Below are 21196 nucleotides of genomic sequence, written 5' to 3'. Positions count from 1 at the left end.
TCTAAAAACAGGGTAGAAGTTACCCCTTTGTAAGGGAAATTTACATCTGTAAAAGAAATCTCCACTTTGTGCCAGGAAGAGAAGGATTACTCTAAATCACAAAAGACTCCTATCAATGGAGAAGACACCTTAAATCTGCATAACAAATCTTTCTCTAGTTTTCCACACTTTTCCTGGTCACCTTCTTAACTGGCCTTTCCACATGCTTCTTTCTTTGTTTTTAGCTGGAAATGATTTTTAAGTCTGAATTTCCAGTCCCCTTTGAAGACTCACTTATTTCCCTGGGTATCTCCAGGTGTGTTTATATATAAACCTATACACACACACATACAAATAAACTTCGGTTTCTTTTTCTCCTACTAGTCTGTTTTTTGTTACAAGGGCCCCAGCTAAGAAGTCAGACACGTATAGGAAAGATTATTTTTTCCTCCCCTATACATGCAAGTACACCAGGATGTCCTGGCAGAGCCAATCCCTAACAGACCCAAGAATTGTCAGAGGCTTTAGTGCCCAAGCGAGAAACACCTCCATCAGCTGAACCAATTACAGTTCCATGAATGGAAGGTTGGAGATGCTATGTAGCCACCACAAGCTTCCTGATGCCACGGGTGAAAGGCCAAAAAAAAATTAAAAAATGCTATTTAGGATTTAATTAGGTAATCAGTGACAAAAATATATAAATAACAGTAGCCTTGTATAGCAGGCAATAATCAGTGATAAAATTTAGTGGGAAAAAGATCGCTTTCACAGTAACAACCAAAAATACAAATTCTTGAAAGTGGAAAATAAAGAAATAAAGTCCTGTGTGGAGAGAGAAAGAGTAAATGTTACTGAAGAACCTAATAAAATGTTTGAATAATTGGAAGGATATATATGATTGTTTACAGAAAGAGTTCATATTTTTGATTGTAATTTTCACTCCAAATTATTCAATAAGAGAATTTGATAAGACAATTTTAATTTCTATTTAGAAAAATAAAGGAGCAGGAATTACAATTTAAAAAGTTTGGAAAAGCAGGGGATATGCCGTTTGCACGGGAGTGTGCAGAGGTGAGGGGACCACCGCACACTGTGCACCCCCCTGCTGGAGGGTCCGAAGGGAGGAAATAAAAATGGGCTAAGTTAACATAATAATGGGCTGAAATGGAGAATCGTTCTTGCTGGTTTCCTGAATTGCAAAAATGTTTTTGAAATTCTTCTCAAAGTTGTTCTCTACTTGAAGTCCCAGTTTGATGAATTTATTTTCCTGAAAAAGCAAAGAAACAAACAATTATAGCCATTGTTCAATGAGCTTAGACTTCCAATATTTCACCTAATCTGGGGCTTCATTTTAGGCTATTCCAAACGTTAAGTGGGAATTAATCCAGTTAAGAGGAGCTTACGTTCTCTGAAAATTTGATTATTTCTGTTCATCGGGAAGACAGAGAAGCAAAATAATTGCAATATAATTCCTAATCAGAAACTTCTTGATTGATTTAATTTTTAAAAATTCTAGTTCTGTTATTTTTTAATGTAGCACTTTTTTTGGTAGCAATATAACCGTACAGAGATGTCTAGGGAAAATTAATGGTCCCCTCCTTTTTCCTCTAGTCTCACCCCTTGAGGTAATCTTTGTCAACTTTTTGATAGAGCACTTAGAAATTCAGATGTAAAGAAATTCAAGATTTTGAAATTTGAGAAATTTCATTTGGTATCTTCATTAGAGAAGAGAAATATTAGTTTAAAATGCACTTCTATTTTCTGTAGAAATGAGTAAGCCTGCAGCCTACTGCTCTCTGGGGGCAAAAATCAAATACCTGCAAGTGAATAAACTCTGAAGTCCTAGGGTCATGTTTGCAATGACGCTGTGAAAATAAGTAATTTAAAATATAAGCTGCTGAAACTTTGAAATATTTCGAGCCTTCAGAGAATGTGATTATGGGACCTGAGTCACATACACAGGCAGCTGGAACCTTTCTCTCTCTGGTTATAGATCGGCCTTCTTACGTACATTGTTTTGTAAAATGTTGCAAATGACTAAAGGACACCAGAGAAATTCCTTCCCTATTCACTATTGATCTTCATTACAGGTTAACTTCCTCATACTTTTCTCACACAAAGTTTTCATGACTATCATATTGCCTAAGATGGAATGTTAAATATATTTTTAGAACGGAAAGGAAATGAAAACAAACTGCATGGAAAAGAAAACAAATTGTAACTAATTAAATTGGTGTAATTCCTAAACCAGCCTTGTATAGAAAATGCTATAATCCTACCAAATTTCTTTGTTTATGTTCTATATAGGGAAGACCTTAACCTTTGACTTTGGAGCGCTGACTCTATTTCTTTGGAGTCCGTGTTTACCAGATGGCTGTTCCCAGCTTTGGGCTTCAATAAACTCTATACTTAATTATATTTTCTGAATGCTGTTATTTAAGCCTGACAACACCATTTTTTTGGTTGTCATTTTTCTCACGTGCACCACAAGGTTTTTAGAGTACTTCCAATATTTGTACTTGTGTGGGATGCCACGTGAGGAGGGCGATTGTAACATTTACCTGATACAAGAAGATGAAAGGTAAAGTGACTTTAAAGTGACTTAACTGAAAGAATATGGGAAGTAGGAAAAGACACTTACCCTGTAAAATGCCTTGTGGTTCTGAAAGATGAGGCGCATGTCCCCCACGAACTCCTTCACTTGCGGGTACATCTTCTCAGTCAGCATTTTCTTGACTTTGTCTAACCACATGGGCCTCTGTGGGCCCTGAGACCCCTCTCTACTCTGTTGAGAAAAGGGCCAAATAAGGCTGTCAGCCTGGTTTCAAGTCTGCCTTCTGCAGACTCCCCTCACTAGGGACCGAAGGTTGGTACCCCCTGTTCTTATGGTGAAATCCTGACTCCCGATGTGATGGTATTAGGAGGTGGGGGTTTGAGGAGGTAATTAGGTCCTGAGGGAGGAGCCCTCATGAATAGGATTAGGCCCCTTACAAAAGAGAATCCAGAGAGCTCTCTCCCTTTCAGCCACGTGGGAACACAGCGAGCAGGCAGCCACCTGTGATAGGGACAAGCACCCTCTCCAGGACCTGCCCATGCTGACACCCTGGTGTCTTAGATGTCCAGCCCCCAGAACTGCGAGAAATAAATTTCTGCTCTTTAAGCCACCCAGTCTATGGTAATTTGTTGTAGTAGCCCAACCTAAAACCCATCAACAAGGCAAATATAATGGCCAGTTGGACCATGGGATTCAGATCACAGATTTCACAAATGCCAGTTTCAAGGTTTTTTGTCTGTTTGTGTGTTTTGCTGTTACTTACATAATATGGTTTTGAGGCAAAAAAGAGGCTTTTTGAATCACAATAGACTTTCAAGAGGAGAAACTCACATTTCTGCAAAAGATGGAAGAGACTTTTAAGTTAAATGCAGCTTGGGGAGAAAGAGCTCATACACATGCTCAGAGAGAACATGGGACTCCCAAACCTGGGGACTCTTTGAAACAAACATGGAATAAGGATTTTCTTTGGATTGGGATTTTCTCTGGAATACGAATTTTACTGTTAGGTCATGGATCAAAGCACACCATGGGCCAGCAGTTTGCCTTCGGGCTGCATTCCTCAAGCCCTCTGTGAGATCGCACCTCTCTCAGGGGATCAGAAATGAGGAGGCTTCAGGTTCATATTTCGACTCACCAATTGTACCTCGGGCAGCATCTGCATCATCAGAACCTCAGATTCCCGACGACATGGTTGGCTTTCTGGGCACCTTTCCTGGATAACCTTTATCTCGCAGAAGATGCAGCTCCATGGGTCCCTGAGAGGTTGGGCGTAAAGTGAGCATGGAGAGGTTCTATGAATCAGCCACCATTCCTATGATTACTAAAGTCCACCCCTTCGAAATGACTGGTGCTTCCACCTTGTATCCAGCTTCTCTCCTGGAGGCCTCTGTACTAGAGCACTATTTTGCTCAATAGCCAAAGGCAAGTCCTCCCCTCAGTAGTGGTGGCAGGAATGACAGTCTGTTGAGTAATGTGCCCCAGTAAGTGATGGACTCTCATTCACCTCAAAACTTGGGGGCCCCATCTGCACTACCAGGAGCTTAACAATGAGCCCTGATTGCCAGAATCAAGTTCTGGAAATTAATACCTTAAATACTGACATCTTGGGCCTCAATGAGTCAATGAGACCACAGTAAAAATCAGGAGACCAGCTCTTGTCCCTCAACATTGCTGAGTAAGAACAGAGCACAAGCTATAGGCATCCTCTCCTCTGGCACTGCCATGTCTATACCAAGATTCTGTGCTGCGAAAACTTGAAAAGTACATCTACTGACAGGGTGTCAGGTATTCTTCCATTTGCCCCAAAATTCATTTCCAACATTCTCTACCAGGTTCTCTGTGCTGGGAGGCTCTCGATAATCGGGCGAACACAATGGCCATCCTACTGATGTCAGCGTCTCCTTGGCCACTCAGTGCTAGCTCAAGGAGCCCTTGCAAAGTGCTCATGGTACAGACATGGGAGCTATACATGGGCTCAACTAAAAAGCTGATTTATGTTCTGCCTCTGCAGATTGCCCAGCTGGCCAAAAGCAGAGGTTTACCCTGATCCCGTGAGATAACACCCTGGGAGCAGGTGGATCACATTAGCCTCCTCCATTATGGAAGGGCAATGCTCTGTTCTCAGGGGGACAGACACATTCCCGGTAGAGATCATCCTCCTGGCCACAGCAATTCTGCCCACAACACCACCCACAGACCCTTCCAATCTCCACGGTATCCTGCACATCATCACCTCTACCCAAACACACGTTTTACAGCAAAGGAAGTGCAGCAAGCACTCCCACACCCAGAATTCACATTCACATTCTTATCACGTGCCCTGTGAACCAGAGTCAGTTGGCTTGATAGACTGCTGGGTTGGTCTTCTGAGGGCTCACTTTATCACAAGCTTTATCAACTTTGTGATGTTCCCACAGCAGGGGCATATGCTTTAAACCAGCACCCAGTGTATGATGACCTCCCCCCATCAGAGTGCAGGGGCTGAGAACCACGTTGGGGAGGTGGGGGTGACACCTCTTACTATTATACCTTGAAGGAAGGGCCGGGGGCTGGGTGTGTGTCTTACCTCTCAGCTTCCACCAGTGGGATGTGGCAGTTCTCATGAAAGGATCTTGGACAGGTGTCACAGCAGAACAACTTTCCCCCTCTTTTGCACACCCCACATATATTCGAGTTTTCTGGCTAGAAGAGGAGATAATGTAGACATCACTGGGATCAGTGAGACTCTGGGACTCTGGAACATGTGGCCTTTGCATCTATCAAGGTGACACTTAAAAATTTCTCTCCTCAACATATTAAAGAACAACGTTGAGTGGGGATTTCAGAAGAAGGCATTCTGGTCTGCAGCAAAGTTCAGGAGATAGTGGCTGTGTGTTAGACCAGAAAAGTTTTCTTTACGAAAATAGAGACTTTGACAAAGAATGGCTAGCAACAACAAAAAGGGTGAATTAAAGGTAATCTGAGAAATTTATTATTTGACTGGCAAAACCTGGCCCAGGAATATAGTGTCTTTTCTAGTTGTCTACATTGCATTATGTAAATTAATTCACCAAAGAGTGATTTACTGAGAATTTAATATGACGGAATAAATTCTGAGCTATCACTGAATCCTGTATTCCTGCCATTAGCTCCCCACGAGTTGAAGAAAGAGCCTGGGGAGGAGTTTCTGGATTGTGGGTTCTGTGCCTGGAGGGCTCTGGAACTGTGGCAGTGTTTCTGGGGTGGAAGTATCATGGGTGAGATGACCAGGTGGGTGCCAGGGAACACAGAGCTCTTCAGTTCTGGGAGCCTAGGGGGAAGATCCCCCTGCCTTAGCTAACCTGCCTTAGCTAACCTGCCTTAGCTAACCTGCCTTAGCTAACCTGGCATGTAATGTGTGGAGGTGCCATATCTAACGGCCAAGGAGTGTGGTAACATCAACCATCCAGGGCTGAAGATGGAGGCTCTATTCTCATTTTGTAGGCCTATAAAAGAGCTGGTAACCTGGTTCTATATAAGAAAGATGGAGGGGCCTGGAAAATTGACTGATACTGGTTTTCTTACCAGTCTCTACATGTATGACGTTTGGCCAGATTTAATTTCATATAGTGAAATTAAAATTCAGCAGTATTTGCATGTAAGTATTGTGGAGTTCCTCACAGGTGTAAAGAACAATAGAATTTGCAGGCCCAAGTACGAATTGGTCAAGGAAGGACCCCACAGGTGGGCAAGCGAAGTCACATCCCCCCTCCTTTTTAGTGGTAATCTGTAGCTATAACATGTGGATCTTTACACACTACACTTTCTATGTATTAGGGCCATTTGTGTTGCTGGGGAAATGTCCAGGAGGACAGGCATTGGCTCCCGCACAGAAAGAGAGCTGTCTGAGGGGAGCTGTGTGGCGGGGAAACATTTTGTTTACTGGGTAGCAGCTCTGCACCTAGATGAACTATTCTGTCTACACCGTGGGCTGGTAGGAGGCACTTGGATCCTCCTGTGACAATCCAAGTACCAAGTGATGCACGAACATGGGGACTGGCCCACCCGGGGATGGGTGGCTGGGACTCTGGTGGGTGGTGAGGCAGCAGGGAGGTGACAGGGAGCACCATAAGCTCCCATTCCTTCCAGAAACGCTCCGCACTGAGTCAGGGGCCTGGGATGGGGCCCAGTCAGCTGTGGACTACCAAGCCCTCCAAGTCTTTCTGATGGACCCCATAGATTGAATAGTACCAATCTACAGTGACTGACAACTTGGACTGTGCTTAAAAATCGCCAAGGAAGCTTTGAAAATACCAATTCTCAGATGCCAACTCAGACCAATAAGGTAAGAATCTTTGGGGTGGGATTCTCAGGTGAACACAATGTACGGTCAAGAAATCCTTTCTAAAGGGATTTCTCCTGAGCGAGGCCTGGGAAGTCATAACTAGAGATGATATCAGCCTAGAAGTTTGTCACAAGAAAGATTATGAGAAGAGGTAAGGACATCCTTGCTGGAAGAGTTGCCTTTTCCTCTTCGCAGAGAGCTTGGCTGTAGGCTGTGAGAAGTAGCCCTCGATGCAGACCCCAGAGATGAGAGCTGTTTGACTACTGAAGGGTTCCAGCCCATAGATCCTCCTCATGCAGAGGAACAAAAGCAGTGTGAATGGATCCAGATCTTGCTAGGCAGGTGCATTTACTAGAAAACAGGAGGGTATGGCAACCCCTTTTCTATCTTCTCTCAGTTGGTGTCCTGTATTAGGCAAATGGTGCCACCTTCTTATAGCAAGAGGTGCCCCCTGCAGTTGTGCAAAAAGCTGACTCTGCCTAAAATGTCCATCTTATGGCAATGAAAGGGATCAAAGTATGATTTTGTCTAGAGAGGGGAATCACCTTTGATTTTTGGCAAGCAGAGAAAGGAAGGGGTCCATGGGATCAGAAGGTTTGCATATTATCAAGCACTAGCCAAGCAGCTGGAGTAAAAATGACTCATGGTTTCCTAAGTGGTGATGGTTTCAGTCCTAACCAGCTCAGCACCCTGATGGCTCCCTCGAGACTGGCCACAGGGGCTTCATAAAGGATCCATGTGCCCTTTGCGCCTTTCTTTGTAGAACAAATGACAGGGCCCACACATTGAATTCACCAGCGTGGCCTGGCCTATTTCTTCTGCCTGATCCTTAAGATTGTCTTGAGGTCTGCCTGAGCCTTAGAGTGGAACTTTGAGATTATCCTTCCCATCCCCACAACCTCCTTGAAAACATTGTTATCCTCTCACATTTGCTCCTGTCCCTGGTCAGCAGGCAAGCCCTGCCCATGACCACCTCACAGCCCACCTCTAGAGACCCTAGTGGTCTAGAACTTGGCAACTCATACTCACTTTCCAGGGGAAATGAGGAAATGGGAAGGTTTCCATGGAAACAAATGGAAAGGATGCTTTCCACTGAGACACTCACCCAGACCCATCCTCCTGGCTTAGGTGATGCACCTGCTATGCTTTGCTCATCACACACAGCGACATGCTCCAACTGAGAGTGAGCATGCTTCAGGGAAAAGAAGAAATGACACAGATCATGTGCCTGGGGAAAGGCCTAGACTATTCTGGGGTCATAGTTGGGAATTGATACTTACATAAGGGTCACCTAAGGTATCGTTGTGAGACTTCAGTATCCTCTGCAGAAATGAGAGAAAGATTGAATGACAATACTGAATGTGATTTTTCATTAACCGCACCTTTGAGTAGACTTATTTATTTTTAAGAGATTCATGCCACATCCCCCTTTTTGTTTCATATCTGCTTTTGTGGGCCAATACATCTAACTAGAGAATTAAAAAGCACTAAATTATGTGTCAGTGACAGCATGGCCCAAAGCAAGTTCTGTTCCTTGGTTCTCAGACTTAAGGTGGGCTTTTGTGAATCCAGGCAGACAGACTGAGCTAGAGAAACTCCATTGGTCCTCTACTTCGAGGGGCCCTCAGTCATTTTCCTGTAAAGTAGAAAGCATCATCCCACCCAGAGAAGCTGCAAAGGGAATGAGTCTGAGAACTTATCTCTTTGCAGAGTCATTGCACTAGACAACAGATGCAGTAAGGATCTGGTGGCAGCCAATCCCAGGTTTCTGCAGCTGATGCCATCCTGTGCTCTCAGGTGCATGGAGTCAGACTGGCACAGAACTCAGCTTTGTAGCAGTAGCCTTCACATCACCCCAACTGGGCTGGGGAGGGTGCGGCCTAAGTGGAGGCTTCTCTGAGCCATACCCTGTGACTGGAAACCAAGCTCCTCTCCCCCCCAGTACAGTGGGATCTGAGTGGAGGAGTTGACTGGGACACTACAGGCTCCAACCTGGGAAACTTTGGGTGACAGCTTCAGTGGCACCTGGGCAGGCAGGGAGAACTCCACTGTCCCTGGAACACTGGAACCGACCCCCATCACTTGACTTGGCATCAGTAGTCCCTAAGCCAGTGGAACGGCCTGCTGCCTGCTCAGCCCTGCCTCTGCCCTCCAGGTCAGAAAAACTCACTGACCCATGGCCATGCTTCTGGCTCTGAGGCCCTACACAGAAGCTCTGCTTCTGACTCCTCCCCAGTTTCAGCTCTGAGGCTCTCAAGCTAGAACCTGAGACTCTGCCCATGTGCCTCCAGAACTCCTGTCAGGTCCAGGACACTGCCCCTGAGATACCAGGACTGCACCTGGACCCCAAGACCCCACCCCTGAGTCTCGACCACCGCTGCAGGGCTGATGGAACTGCCCTAAGTTCCAATGTCCTGCTAGAGATCCCCCAGCCACAAGCCACCATTATACCAGGATCTGGTTTGAACAAATGTCCACAGACCAGGAGCCCATGACCACTACCTAGATAGCCTCACCCAGCTGCCACTGTCACCTCTGTGGGGAGACCCCAGGCAGAGCAATCCTCACAACGTAAGCCTCAGTGGAGAGGGTCTCACCCAGCTCCTAACTGAAACTTCCTACAACTATCTGGGGAAAAACCCAACACCCACTACAAAGACCAGCCCAGGCTTGAATAGTGATAGTCACAGGTGAACAGGACAAATTGGAACAGCTTAATTATAGGCTTTTAATACACATGCCCCTCCCCTGCTGTGTCAACATTCCAGAGTAGGAAAAAAGTACCAACTGGGGACCTCCCTTGTTCTAATTAAGCAGAAGAGCTCACAGCAAAAAACAGATATCCTGCAAACCTATTAGCCTGAGTCAGGAAAAGAGGTTTCAGATAAGCAGAAACCATCAAAAGAACCCTGGCAACATAAAAAAAAAAAGAGTTCAACACCCTCAAGGGATCACAATGGAGCTACAGTAGTAAAATCCAACCACAAAGAAATTGCTGAAATGACAGAAATAAAATTAAGAATATGGATGGAAAATAAGATGAACAGAATTGGAAAATTGAAAACCAACAAAAAGAAGCCAAAAAATATTTTAAAAAACCAATGAAGAAGTTGCTAAAGAGCTAGACAACCTAAGAAAGGATATAATAGAACATGAGGAAATGAAAGGGTCATTTAGGGAATTTCAAAACACAGAAGAAAGATTCAGCAACACACTAAACCAAGGAAAATAAAGAATCTCAGAGCTTGAAAAAAAGGTTGTTAAGCTAATTCAGTCATTTAAAGGGCAAAGAAGAGAATAAAAAAAGTCTGGAGCAATGACTCAGAGAGATATGGGACTATGTGAAGGGAACTAACATACAAATTATAGGTCTCCCTGAGGGAGGAGAAGAAAGAGCTAAACTCATGGAAAATCTATTCAAGGGAATTATTGAGGAAAAAACTTCCCTGGTATTGTTACCAGAGATCCAGACATCCAGATACAAGATGGTCTTCAAACACCAGGAGGATTCATAGCAAGTGGGACATCTCTGACACATAGTAATCTATCTGGCCAAAGTTGAAATGAAGGAGAAAATTCTACAAGCAGCAAGACAAAACCAGCAAATAACTGACAAAGGAAAACTCATCAGGCTAACTACAAACTTCTCAGCAGAAACCTTACAAGCAAGAAGGTACTGGGGCCTTATCTCCAATCTTCTTAAACAGAACAATTGCCAGCCTAAAGTTTTGTATTCTGCAAAACTAAGTTTCACAGTTGATAGAGAAATTAAGTCTTTTCCAGACAAGCAAAGACTGAGGGCATTTGTCATGACCAGACCTGCCCTGGAGGAAATACTCAGAATTACACTCTACATAAGTCAGCCCAATAGATACCTACCAGTGTAAAATCACCAAAAAAAGCTAAAGCTCACAATTCTTTTTTTTTGAGACAGAGTTTTGCTCTGTCACCCCAGATAGAGTGGAGTGGCTTCATTATAGCTCATTGTAACCTCAAACTCCTAGGCTTAAGCAATCCTCCTGCCTCAGCCTCCCTCATAGCTGGGACTACAAGCATGTCCCATTGCACCTAACTAATTTTTTTTTCTGTTTGTAGAAGAGACAGGTCTCACTCTTGCTCAGGCTGGTCTCAAACTCCTGAGCTCAAATGATCTTCCCACTTTGGCCTCCCAGAGCACTAGGATTACAGGCATGAGCCACTGTACCTAGCAACAATTCTTATAAAACAATAGCACAAGAGGGAAAACAAAGCAATAAAGTACTATCCAACATGATGAACAGAACAACATCACACATGTCAATTCTATCTCTCAAGGTGAACAGTTTAAATGCACCACTCAAAAGACAAAGGCTGGCTGAAGGGATGAAAAAACACATCCCAATTATCTGCTGTCTCCAGGAAACACATTGAAACCACAAGGATGCACACAGGCTCAATGTGAAAGGATGGAAAAAATATTTCACATAAAAGGAAACCCAAAGACAGCTGGTGTAGCCATTCTCATATCAGATAAAATTGATGTTAAATCAACAATGGTAAAGAAAGACAAAGGTGGTCATTACATGATGGTAAAGAAGGGAATTCAACAAGAAGACATAACAATCCTGAATATATACGCACCTAACACAGGAGCTCCCAGATACATAAAAGAAATTCTACTAGAGCTAAGCAGGGAAATAAATAGTAGTGTCGTGATTGTCAGGGACTTCAACACTCCACTGTCATAGCTGGACAAATCACCAAAGCAGAAAACAAAAAAGGGAAAAATTTACTTAAATGGGACCCTATAACAAATGGGCCTAACAGACATTTACAGAACATTTTACCCAAAAACTACCGAATACATATTCTTCTCATCAGCACATGGAACATTCTCCAAGACTGATCATATTTTAGGCCACAAAACACGTCTTGACAAGTTTTAAAAAATCAAAATCATAACATGTATCTTCTCAGATCATAGTGGAATAAAACTAGAATCAATTCCAAGAGAAACACTCAAATATACAAAAAGTCATGGAAATTTAACAAACCTGCTGCTGAGTGATTTTTGGGTCAAGAATGAAATTAAGATGGAAATATTCTCAGAAAAAGACGCTAGGAACAACAACAAAAAAAGAAATTAAGATGAAATCAAAAGATTACTGAAACTGGATGACAAAGGGGACAGAAGCTATCAAAATCTATGGGATTGAGCAAAAGCATTCCTAAGGGGAAAATCCATAGCCTTAAATGCCCACATCAAAAAGACAGAAAGATTACAAATTAATAACATAATATCACACTTAAAGGAATTAGGGAAAAAAGAGCAACCAAACTCAAAGCCAGCAAAACGAAAAAAATAACAAAGGTGAGAGCAGAACTAAATGAAATGGAAAACAAAACAAAACAAAAAATGCAAAGAGTCAACAAAATAAAAATTTGGTTCTTTGAAAAGATAAAAATAATTGATAGACCTCTTGCTAGAATAACCAGGAATAGAAGAGAAAGGATCCAAATAAGCTCAGTCAGAAATGAAAAGGAGATATTACAACTGATACTACAGAAGTAGAAAACCTCACCTATGAATATTATGAAAATCTCTACACACACAATCTAGAAAATGTAGAGGAAATGGACAAATTCCTGGAAACACACCACCTCCCAAGACTAAATCAAGAATAAATAGAACTCTTAAACAAACAAATAATGAAGAAGAAAAAAAAAATCCCTGAACCAGACGGATTCACAGCCGAATTCCATCAGAACTACAAAGAAGAACTGGTACCCGTACTACAGAAATTATTCCATAACATCGAGAAGGAGGGAATCCTCCCAAACTCATCCTATGAAGCCAGTAGCACCTTGATACCAAAGCCAGGAAAGGACACAACAAAAAGAGAAAACTACAGACCAATATCCTTTATGAACATAGATGTAAAAATCCTGAATAAAATACTAGCAAACCAAATTCAAGAGCACATAGAAACAACAATCCACCATGACCAATTGGTCTTCATGCTAGGGATGCAAGGATGGTTCAACATATGTAAATCAATAACTGTGATTCAACATATGAAGAAAAGCAAAAACAGAGACTATATGATGATCTCAATAGATGCAGAAAAAGCATTCATTAAAATTCAGCAGCCATTCATGATAAAAACTCTCAACAAACTAGGCATAGAAGGAACATAACTCATAATTATAAAAGCCATATATGACAAGCCCACAGCCAATATCATAGTGAATGAGGAAAAGTTGAAAGCACTTTTCCTAATAACTGGAACAAGACAAGCGTGCCGACTATCACCACATCTATCCAACATGGTGCTGGAAGTCCTAGCCACAGCAATCAGGCAAGAGAAAGAAATAAGGGGTATCCAAATTGGGAAAGAGGAGGTATGACTATTGCTTTTTGCTGATGATATGACCTTCTCTAGAAAACCCTAAAGACTCCACCAAGAGACTTCTGGAATTGATAACTAAATTCAGCAAATTCTCAGGTTACAAAATCAATGGACACAAATTAGTAGCTTTTCTATATACCAATAACAGTAAAGCTGAGAGTCAAATCAAAGCCTCAATACCATTCACAATAGCTACAAAGCAAATAAAATACATAGGAATATACTTAACCAAGGAGATGAAAGACATCTACAAGGAGAACTACAAAACACCAAGGAAAGAAATTGCAGATGACATAAACAAATGGAAAAACATACCATACTCATTAATCAGTAGAATCAACGTTGTTAAAATGTCCAAATTACCCAAAGTAATTTATAGATTCAATGCAATCCCCATCAAAATACCAATGTCATATTTCACAGATCTATAAAAATGATTCTACATCTTGTTTAGAACCAGAAAAGAGTCCAAATAGCCAAAGAAATCTTAACCAAAAAGAACAAATCTAGAGGCATCACAACACCAGATTTCAAACTATACTACAAGGCTATAGTAACCAAAACTGTATGGTATTTGTTGCAAAAATAGACATATAGACCAATGGAACAAAATAGAGAACCCAGATATAAAACCACCTACCTACAGCCAACTGATCTTTGACAAAGCAGACAACATACACTGGGGAAAAGAAGCCCTATTCAATAAATAGTGCTGAGGAAATTGAATAGCCACACACAGAAGAATGGAACAGGACTCCGATCTCTCACCACTCTCAGAAATTAATTCAAGATGGATAAAAGACTTAAACATAAGGCATGAATCCATAAGAATTCTAGAAGACAATGTACAGAAAACTCTTCTAGATATCGGCCTAGGCAAAGAATTTATGACTAAAACCTCAATGGCAATTATAGCAACAACAAAAATAAATAAATTGATTAAATTAAAATCTTCTGTACAGGTAAGGAAATAATCAACAAAGCAAATAGGCGACCTACAGAACATGAGAAAATATCTACAAACTATACATCTGATAAAGGGCTAATATCTAGAATCTACAAAGAACTCAAACAAATCAGCAAGGAAAAACCAACGACCCCATTAAAAAGTAGGCAAAAGACACGAACAGAAGCTTATCAAAAGAAGGTAGATGAATGTCCAACAAACATATGAAAAATGTCACTAATCATTAGGGAAATGCAAATTAAAACCACAGTGAGATATTACCTTACTCCTGTTAGAATGGCTTTTATTAAGTCCAAAAAGAACAGATGCTGGTATGGATGCAGAGAGAAAGGAATGCTTACACACTGTTGGTGGACTGCAAATTAGTACAACCTCTATGGAAAACAGTGTTTCTCAAAGAACTAAAAGTAGACTTACCATTCAACCCAGCAATCCCACTACTGGGTATCTACCCAAAGGAATAGAAGTCATGTTATCAAAAAGACAATGAATCAAGACTTATCAAGAAGTCATATTACCAAAAAGACAACGAATGTTTATTGCGGCACAATTCACAATAGCAAAGATCTAGAATCAATTTAAGTGCCCATCAGTTCATGAATGGATTAAAAAAATGTGATATATTTATATCATGGAGTACTATTCAGCCGTAAAAAAGGATGAATTAATGGCTTTTGCAGCAATTTGAAAGGAATTGGAGACCATTATCCTAAGTATCTCAAGAATGGAAAAACAAACACCACATATACTCTCTAATAAATTGGAACTAACAGATAGGCACATTATGTACACAGAGGGATGTAAAAATCATTGGAAATCAAGCAGGGGGAATGTGGGAGGAGGAGAGGGCAAAAAACCAACGAAACGAGAAAAAGAAAAACAATTGGGGGAAGAGCAAAATTAAAACCCCGAAAAAAACCCTACAATAGCACTCCATGTAACAAAAGCATTTTTACCCCTTAATATTTTGAAACAAAACAAAATAATATGACAGATGAGACATCGGCAGAAAGTCACATGATAATCACCTTTTTTCTTGTTCTTGGTGTGTTTGGTAGATATCCATTCTGAAGGAGAAAAGAGACCAATGATATGATGGATTCTTGTTTTAATTTTGTGAACTTGATATTTCTGACTGCCTTCCAGATATTTCAACCTGGATGTCCCACTGTCAACTCAAATTCAAGGTGTCTTCATGGAAATTATTTTCCGTGATTACCCAGTGATTAAAGGAATTTTTAGACTCCTTCCTCTGGCCTCATGATGTCTACAATCAGTGCAGTGAAAGTATCATGCCTCATTACCTACAACTTATTGACACTTCGTGGAGCAAACTTTTATGTCATGCTTTTTTATGTATGCAGAATGCCATGTTCTACATTTTTCCTCATCCGAACTGTTCTACTTTTAAGTCCCAGCTCAGCGCAAAGTGTTTCAAGAAACTGTCCACAATGTCAAAGCCAGAAACAACCTTCCTTCCTGGTGCATCTCTTCCTGTGGATGTCTCTCTTTAGAGCATTCATACTGCACAGTCCTATGATTATTAAAGCACAGCCCACTTCCTGGGTAGGGGCTCACACCTTGTACTCCCTCATGGCTTTAGATGTAGCTCATAAATATTTACAAAGACTTTTTCTTTATTGTTAGAATGACACAAGGAAGGGCTATCTGAGATGTGCAACTGAAAGATCACTGTATTGGAGTCAAAAGACACAGGTTCATCTGTAGCAGAGTGCCTGTCTCTGCTTTGTCCACATCAGGGGATTGACATGAGGAGCACAGCAGTTAGTTTACAATGCAATTTATTTGTATTCCCTTTCAAGAATAAATTTGAGGTGGTTTATGAAAAGAAACATTGCCAAAATATTCTGCCACAAAAGGAAAAAATAGTGATCTAGCACTTCTTGTATTATCCTGGATAGAGCTAGAGCCCATTCCACTAAGTGAAATATCACAAGAATAGAAAAACAAGCACCGCATGTACTCACCATCATATTGCTATTAACTGATCAACACCTGTGTACACATATAGTAGTAATATTCATCAGGTGTCAGGCAGGTGGGAGGAGGGAAGAGGGGATGGGTATATTCACTCCTAATGGGTGTGGTACACACTGTCTAGGGGATGGACATGCTTGAAGCTCTGACTCGGGGGTGGGGGCGGCAAAGGCAATATATATAATCTAAACATTTGTACCCCCATAGTATGCCGAAATAAAAAAGAAAAAGAAAAAAAACCAAGAGCAAGCTTCCAAGGGTCCTCTCTGGGTGGGGTCACACAGCACTCACTGCTTGAAGTTCAGAGAAATACACAGAGAAATCTAGGAACTATTTATCCTGATCTATTATTTTCATATATATAATTCTACCATGTTACTTTTAAATTCAGCCCCAAAGTTTAAGACTCCTCCCCCTCCAATTTAAGTTACTTTCACGTGACCAAATTGCAGTTTTTTTCATGGCAGAGTCAAGGCCACAATTTATCGTCCTACCTTCAAAAGGAGAAGAGTTACTGCGCTTAAAGGAGTAAGCTGTAGTACAAGCCAACCATGGTCACACCTGGCGGAACGTTATTAATAGTAACAGCATGTGCATTGGGCCCTGGGCAAGGGGAGTCATGATGGTTTTCCGGACACTGAGAAATTCTGCTAAAGCCTGGTGTGACAGCCAAATCTTTGATTTAAGCCATTTGTCATCAGAATACCTCTATCAGGTGTTTCAGGGTAAATCCACCGCAGCGTATACTTAGCTTCCAGTTCTTGGATGGTGCGCGGCCTCCTTCAATTTCAAATTCCCTGGGAGTCAACCACCTTCCAGTCTCACTCTTTATACACTTCTCTGAGGTTCCTGTAAGATCAAGACAAGCTGAGCTCCCGACCGTGAAAACACCTAAACTTGGCCTCCCCCACACTGCATCTGGAGCCACCCACTTTGGGTTCAGCATCAGTAGCAGGAGAGTCTGAATTGTCCTCTCTGACATCAGGGGCCCCACACTCAGGCTGAAAGGCCAGGAAAGAAGGAAACTCCCTGCCATGTGTGTGTATTTCTCTGACCTTCAAGCAGTGAGTCCTGTGTAACTTCACCCAGAGAGGACTCTTGCAAGCTTGCTCTTGGTTTCCTCTGGACTTCACCCCACGTGCCTTTTCCCTTTGCTGACTTTGCTTTGCATCCTTTCAGTCCTACAAACCTGAGCTGTGAGTGTGACTTTGTACCAAGTCCTAGCAGAACTCCTAGGAAATCAGACCTGGGGCTGGTCTTGGGGCCCCCAAAGCAGATATCTACTGCTCAACGGTGTGCTATTTGCGTGGGTATTTTCCAGTTGAAAATCCTAGAAGACCAGGGAACTCACCTTGTTCCAATTTCTCCTTATACAGAGTACCCTTTATCTCACCACATGTCACAGGAAGTTCAGGAGGTTGAAAATTCATATTTTTATCTCTGGGAATTCTTGGAACTGCAAGGAAGTGATTTTTTCATTCCATCTTCCTCCACAACTGGGCAGCATCTCTCCCACCCTCTTCAGATCCTTCTTTTATAATTTAAAATGATTGCAGGGATTTTCCCCAGGAATTAGTTATACTTCAAGATCTTTCTTTATGGCAGATTAGATACCTGTAGATAATGTCATCCTCTGCTCCACCCTGCAAAATCCCACCCGACAGCCTGGGGCGGCAGGATCTGAGCTCTCAAGCTCGGTGGCCACATCCATTGCTCCCACAATGACTTTCCCCCTGGTGATCTGAAGGGACATTTCAAGTCCTATTATTGCTTTGAAGTTATGGAGATGGAGAAAAACTCCTCAAATTTTAGTCTTGTCTCCCTATTTGTGGCATCGCCTTGGGGAACAAAGAGCAGGATGGCAGCAGGGCAGCGAATGTGGCCCCAAACAGGCTGGTGTCTGTCTCCCCCTTTGCCATCTGCTTTGCTTCACTCTCCTTCACCTGAACTTTCTCTGTGGCTGAAAGGGAAGCTCAGGGCGGGGGTTCTAGAAAAAACTGCTCACTGAAGCAGGGGAGATGAGCAGAGGTTTATTAATGTGTACAAATCTACAGTTAGATAGAAGAAATAAGACCCGGCATTTGTTAGATCAGTAGGGGGCCTACAGTTAACATGGATCAATTGTGCATTTCAAAATACCTAGAGGAGACTAATGTGAATGTTCTTAGTGTAAAGAAAAGGTAAGTATTTAAAGTGATGGATGTCCCAATTGCCCTGATTCAATTATACAAAAGTATTGAATGATCACATGTACCCCCAAAATATGTACATCTATTATGAATCAATAAAAAAGAAACTTCACCTTGCTCAGGGAGCCCCACACACCCATGAGGGGGGTGCTAGGGACATGGTCCTGCTGAAGCAGGTACTGAAGATCTTAAAATGAACTTGTAGCCAAGGTTGAGGTTCTGGTGCCAGCTCCCCATAAGCCAGTTAAGAAAACTGATTCATCACTCAGAGCATAGAGTATAAAATATATATCTAGATGGTTAATTATTAAAAGTATATCGATCACTTCTTTTTTACCTCTTCTTCTTCTTTTCAAAGGTGCAGGGTGGGCTATTTTTCTCCCTGCGAAAGCTGAAAAACAATATAAATGTCTTTTGTTTACAACATTGCATCAAATAGTAGTATTTAACAAAAACACTGTTGAAATGTAACTTTTCAGGAGCCTGTCCAGTACTTAAAAAAATCAAATGCCTAGATCAGAAGTCAAGAACTTTTCTGTAGAGGGCCACACAGTAAATATTGAAAGTTTTATGGTCCACAATTTATGTTATAATTACTCAACTCTGCAGCTGTGTCATGAAATCATCCATAGACAACATGTAAAAGAAAGGATGTGGTTGTGTTCCAATAAATGTTTATTTACAAACAGTCAGTGGGCTGGTTTTGCCCTGTAGACCATAGTTTGCTGACTCCTGGCCTAGACTTCATTACAAAGATGATACTTAACTGAGATTTTTTCCATATTTTTCTATTAATATCTCTAAATCATCCCAAATAAATTTGAAACAATGTTTTATGTGCTTCCCAAGCAATAGGGTGAGAACAAGAACGAAGTTGAACGTGTCTTGAATGCTTATTGTGTGCCAGGAACTATCCTTAGAACTTTGCCTCTGTTAACTTACTTCATCCATAGAAACAAATCTGTCAAATAGACACAAATCCTCACACACATGAGGAAATTGATGCTCAGAGATAAAAAAATACAAATTGGTTACATAAACAGGGCCCTCAAAAATACAAATTAAATAAAGGCATTGAAGATTTCCCTTGGGAAAGAGACAGAGATAAAAAGCAGTATGCAAGGTCTCAAGACAGACGTCGTGGTGGACTTTGTTGGTCAGATGGCTGTCACAAAACTAAACTTGAAAAAAGATTTCTGTACTGAAAATGGTGAGGCAAATGACCACAATCGCTCTCATACTGGCTTTCCATAAGCCAATTAAGAAAATTAATTTTTCACTCAGAAAACAGAATATAAAATAAAAATCTAGATGGTTCACTATTAAAAGTGTTTTGTTCACTTCTTTTTACCTCTTTTTCTGCCTCTTCTGCTTCTTGCTCTCCCCAAATGTCGAAGGATGGCAGTTTTTCTCTCTGGGAAAGTAGAAAAATAACACCAACATCTTGTTTGTGACATTGCATCACAAATGGTAGCGTTTTATAAAAACACCATTCAATTGTAACTTTTTGGGGAATTTGTAGAAATTAAGGCCCCAGGTCTAAGAGATATAGAGTTAAAGGTTGCACAAAGGATTGACTTTAAAAATGTCTCGGAAGAATGTAGTATGTGATATATTAATATATGTTGGTTGGGTGTGTCCAAAAAAGAGTGAGTCATTCCAGATACATGTTTAGATCTATGTTCTTCAAACGCATTTGAATGTTGAGGTCAGGGACACCAAGCGAATGGTCTTTCTTCCTGAAGGTCTGTGCCCATCACAGTGTGCCCATGGCTTCTATCCTGCCTAGTGCAGGACCCAGGAGAAAACCTTTTACCGATACACCAAATGAATGCTCTTTCCTTCTAACAGATTATGACCACAGTAAGCTGGAAAGGAATCTGTCCTTCAGTCAAGGACAACGAAGCCTTGGGGTTGATGATGTTATTTTAGTTTCTGGGCCATTGCCATACCAATTCCTCAGAGATTTTTTAACCTCATCAAGATAAAAATGGCACTGTAAGACATGTATTGATAATTTACACCCCAAAAGGAATCACATCCCAAGATCAAGCATTTTCTGCCTCACAAGGTGTTTCCCTCAGAAAGTTTCTTAAGACATTATGGAGATATGCAGAGAAAAGAGATTAGTAAAGTTGCATAAAGGAATTATAAGTTTGGTTATTGAACTAAAGATTTAAAAGAAACAAGTCAAGTAGGGGAAATGAAGTCCTCCAGGGGGTAAATGAAGCTTTCTTAACACTCCTTGCTTGTCTCTTGAAAAAAATTGCTTTAGATTGATCTGTTTCAAAGAATGTGATTGGGCCAAGTGTGGTAGTTGGTGTGGTTGCCAGGACTAAAAGCTCATCCGCACAGGTGTGGCTCTGTGTGGGACTCTCCCTCCTGCCACTCATGGTGCTGAAGGGGTAGGTGCACACAGGAAAACTGGCCAGCTCTAACTCTCTCCTTTCCTCCCTCCTCCTCCCCACTGTCCCAGGAAGAAACACCTGTGCTCTGCCTGCTTTCTCCTTCCCCATAAGGTGGTCAAACTGGAGCCCTCACCCTGGTTGTAACCTGGGTCTGTTCAGTGATAGCCATTATTGGCCGACACACATTCTCTTGCTCCCAGACTCTCTCTGCTTAAATCTCCCTTCCAGGACTAGAGGGTTAGCTAGACTCTCCTTTCAGTCAAAACCTATTGAGGGCAAATAACTTTAGGGCAAAGAAACAAGGTCATTTTACTCCCTCCCAGTTCTCGACATGGAGAAGTTTGGGCTGAAGACCAGATCATATGTAATAAAGTGCTGCTGAACTTTGCTTTACAATGGTTCTTTGTCA

The 21196-nt window shown here is 41.6% G+C and overlaps 1 protein-coding gene across 2 annotated transcripts in view; it reads right to left on the bottom strand.

Annotated features, from left to right (window-relative positions):
* Window positions 1–998: 998 nt before the first annotated feature.
* The window catches only part of LOC105808829 (nuclear body protein SP140-like protein), an 85309-nt gene continuing 65111 nt past the window's right edge, over window positions 999–21196 (bottom strand). For both annotated transcript variants that reach the window (XM_012642587.1, XM_012642588.1), the window contains 10 exons: window positions 19731–19793; window positions 18717–18770; window positions 16897–17039; window positions 15221–15259; window positions 8117–8158; window positions 5100–5215; window positions 3669–3789; window positions 3297–3368; window positions 2621–2764; window positions 999–1246 (listed from right to left, as the gene is read on the bottom strand). In XM_012642587.1, coding sequence (XP_012498041.1) covers window positions 1118–1246; window positions 2621–2764; window positions 3297–3368; window positions 3669–3789; window positions 5100–5215; window positions 8117–8158; window positions 15221–15259; window positions 16897–17039; window positions 18717–18770; window positions 19731–19793 — 923 coding nt within the window. In that variant the 3' untranslated portion in view covers window positions 999–1117. The remainder of the gene's footprint in view (window positions 1247–2620; window positions 2765–3296; window positions 3369–3668; window positions 3790–5099; window positions 5216–8116; window positions 8159–15220; window positions 15260–16896; window positions 17040–18716; window positions 18771–19730; window positions 19794–21196) is intronic.

This window comes from Propithecus coquereli, unplaced genomic scaffold (genome assembly GCF_000956105.1).
Source record: "Propithecus coquereli isolate 6110/MARCELLA unplaced genomic scaffold, Pcoq_1.0 Scaffold18, whole genome shotgun sequence".
Classification (NCBI taxonomy): domain Eukaryota; kingdom Metazoa; phylum Chordata; class Mammalia; order Primates; family Indriidae; genus Propithecus; species Propithecus coquereli.
The sequence above is the reverse complement of the archived record's forward strand: the minus strand, read 5'-3'. Positions and strand labels throughout refer to the sequence as shown.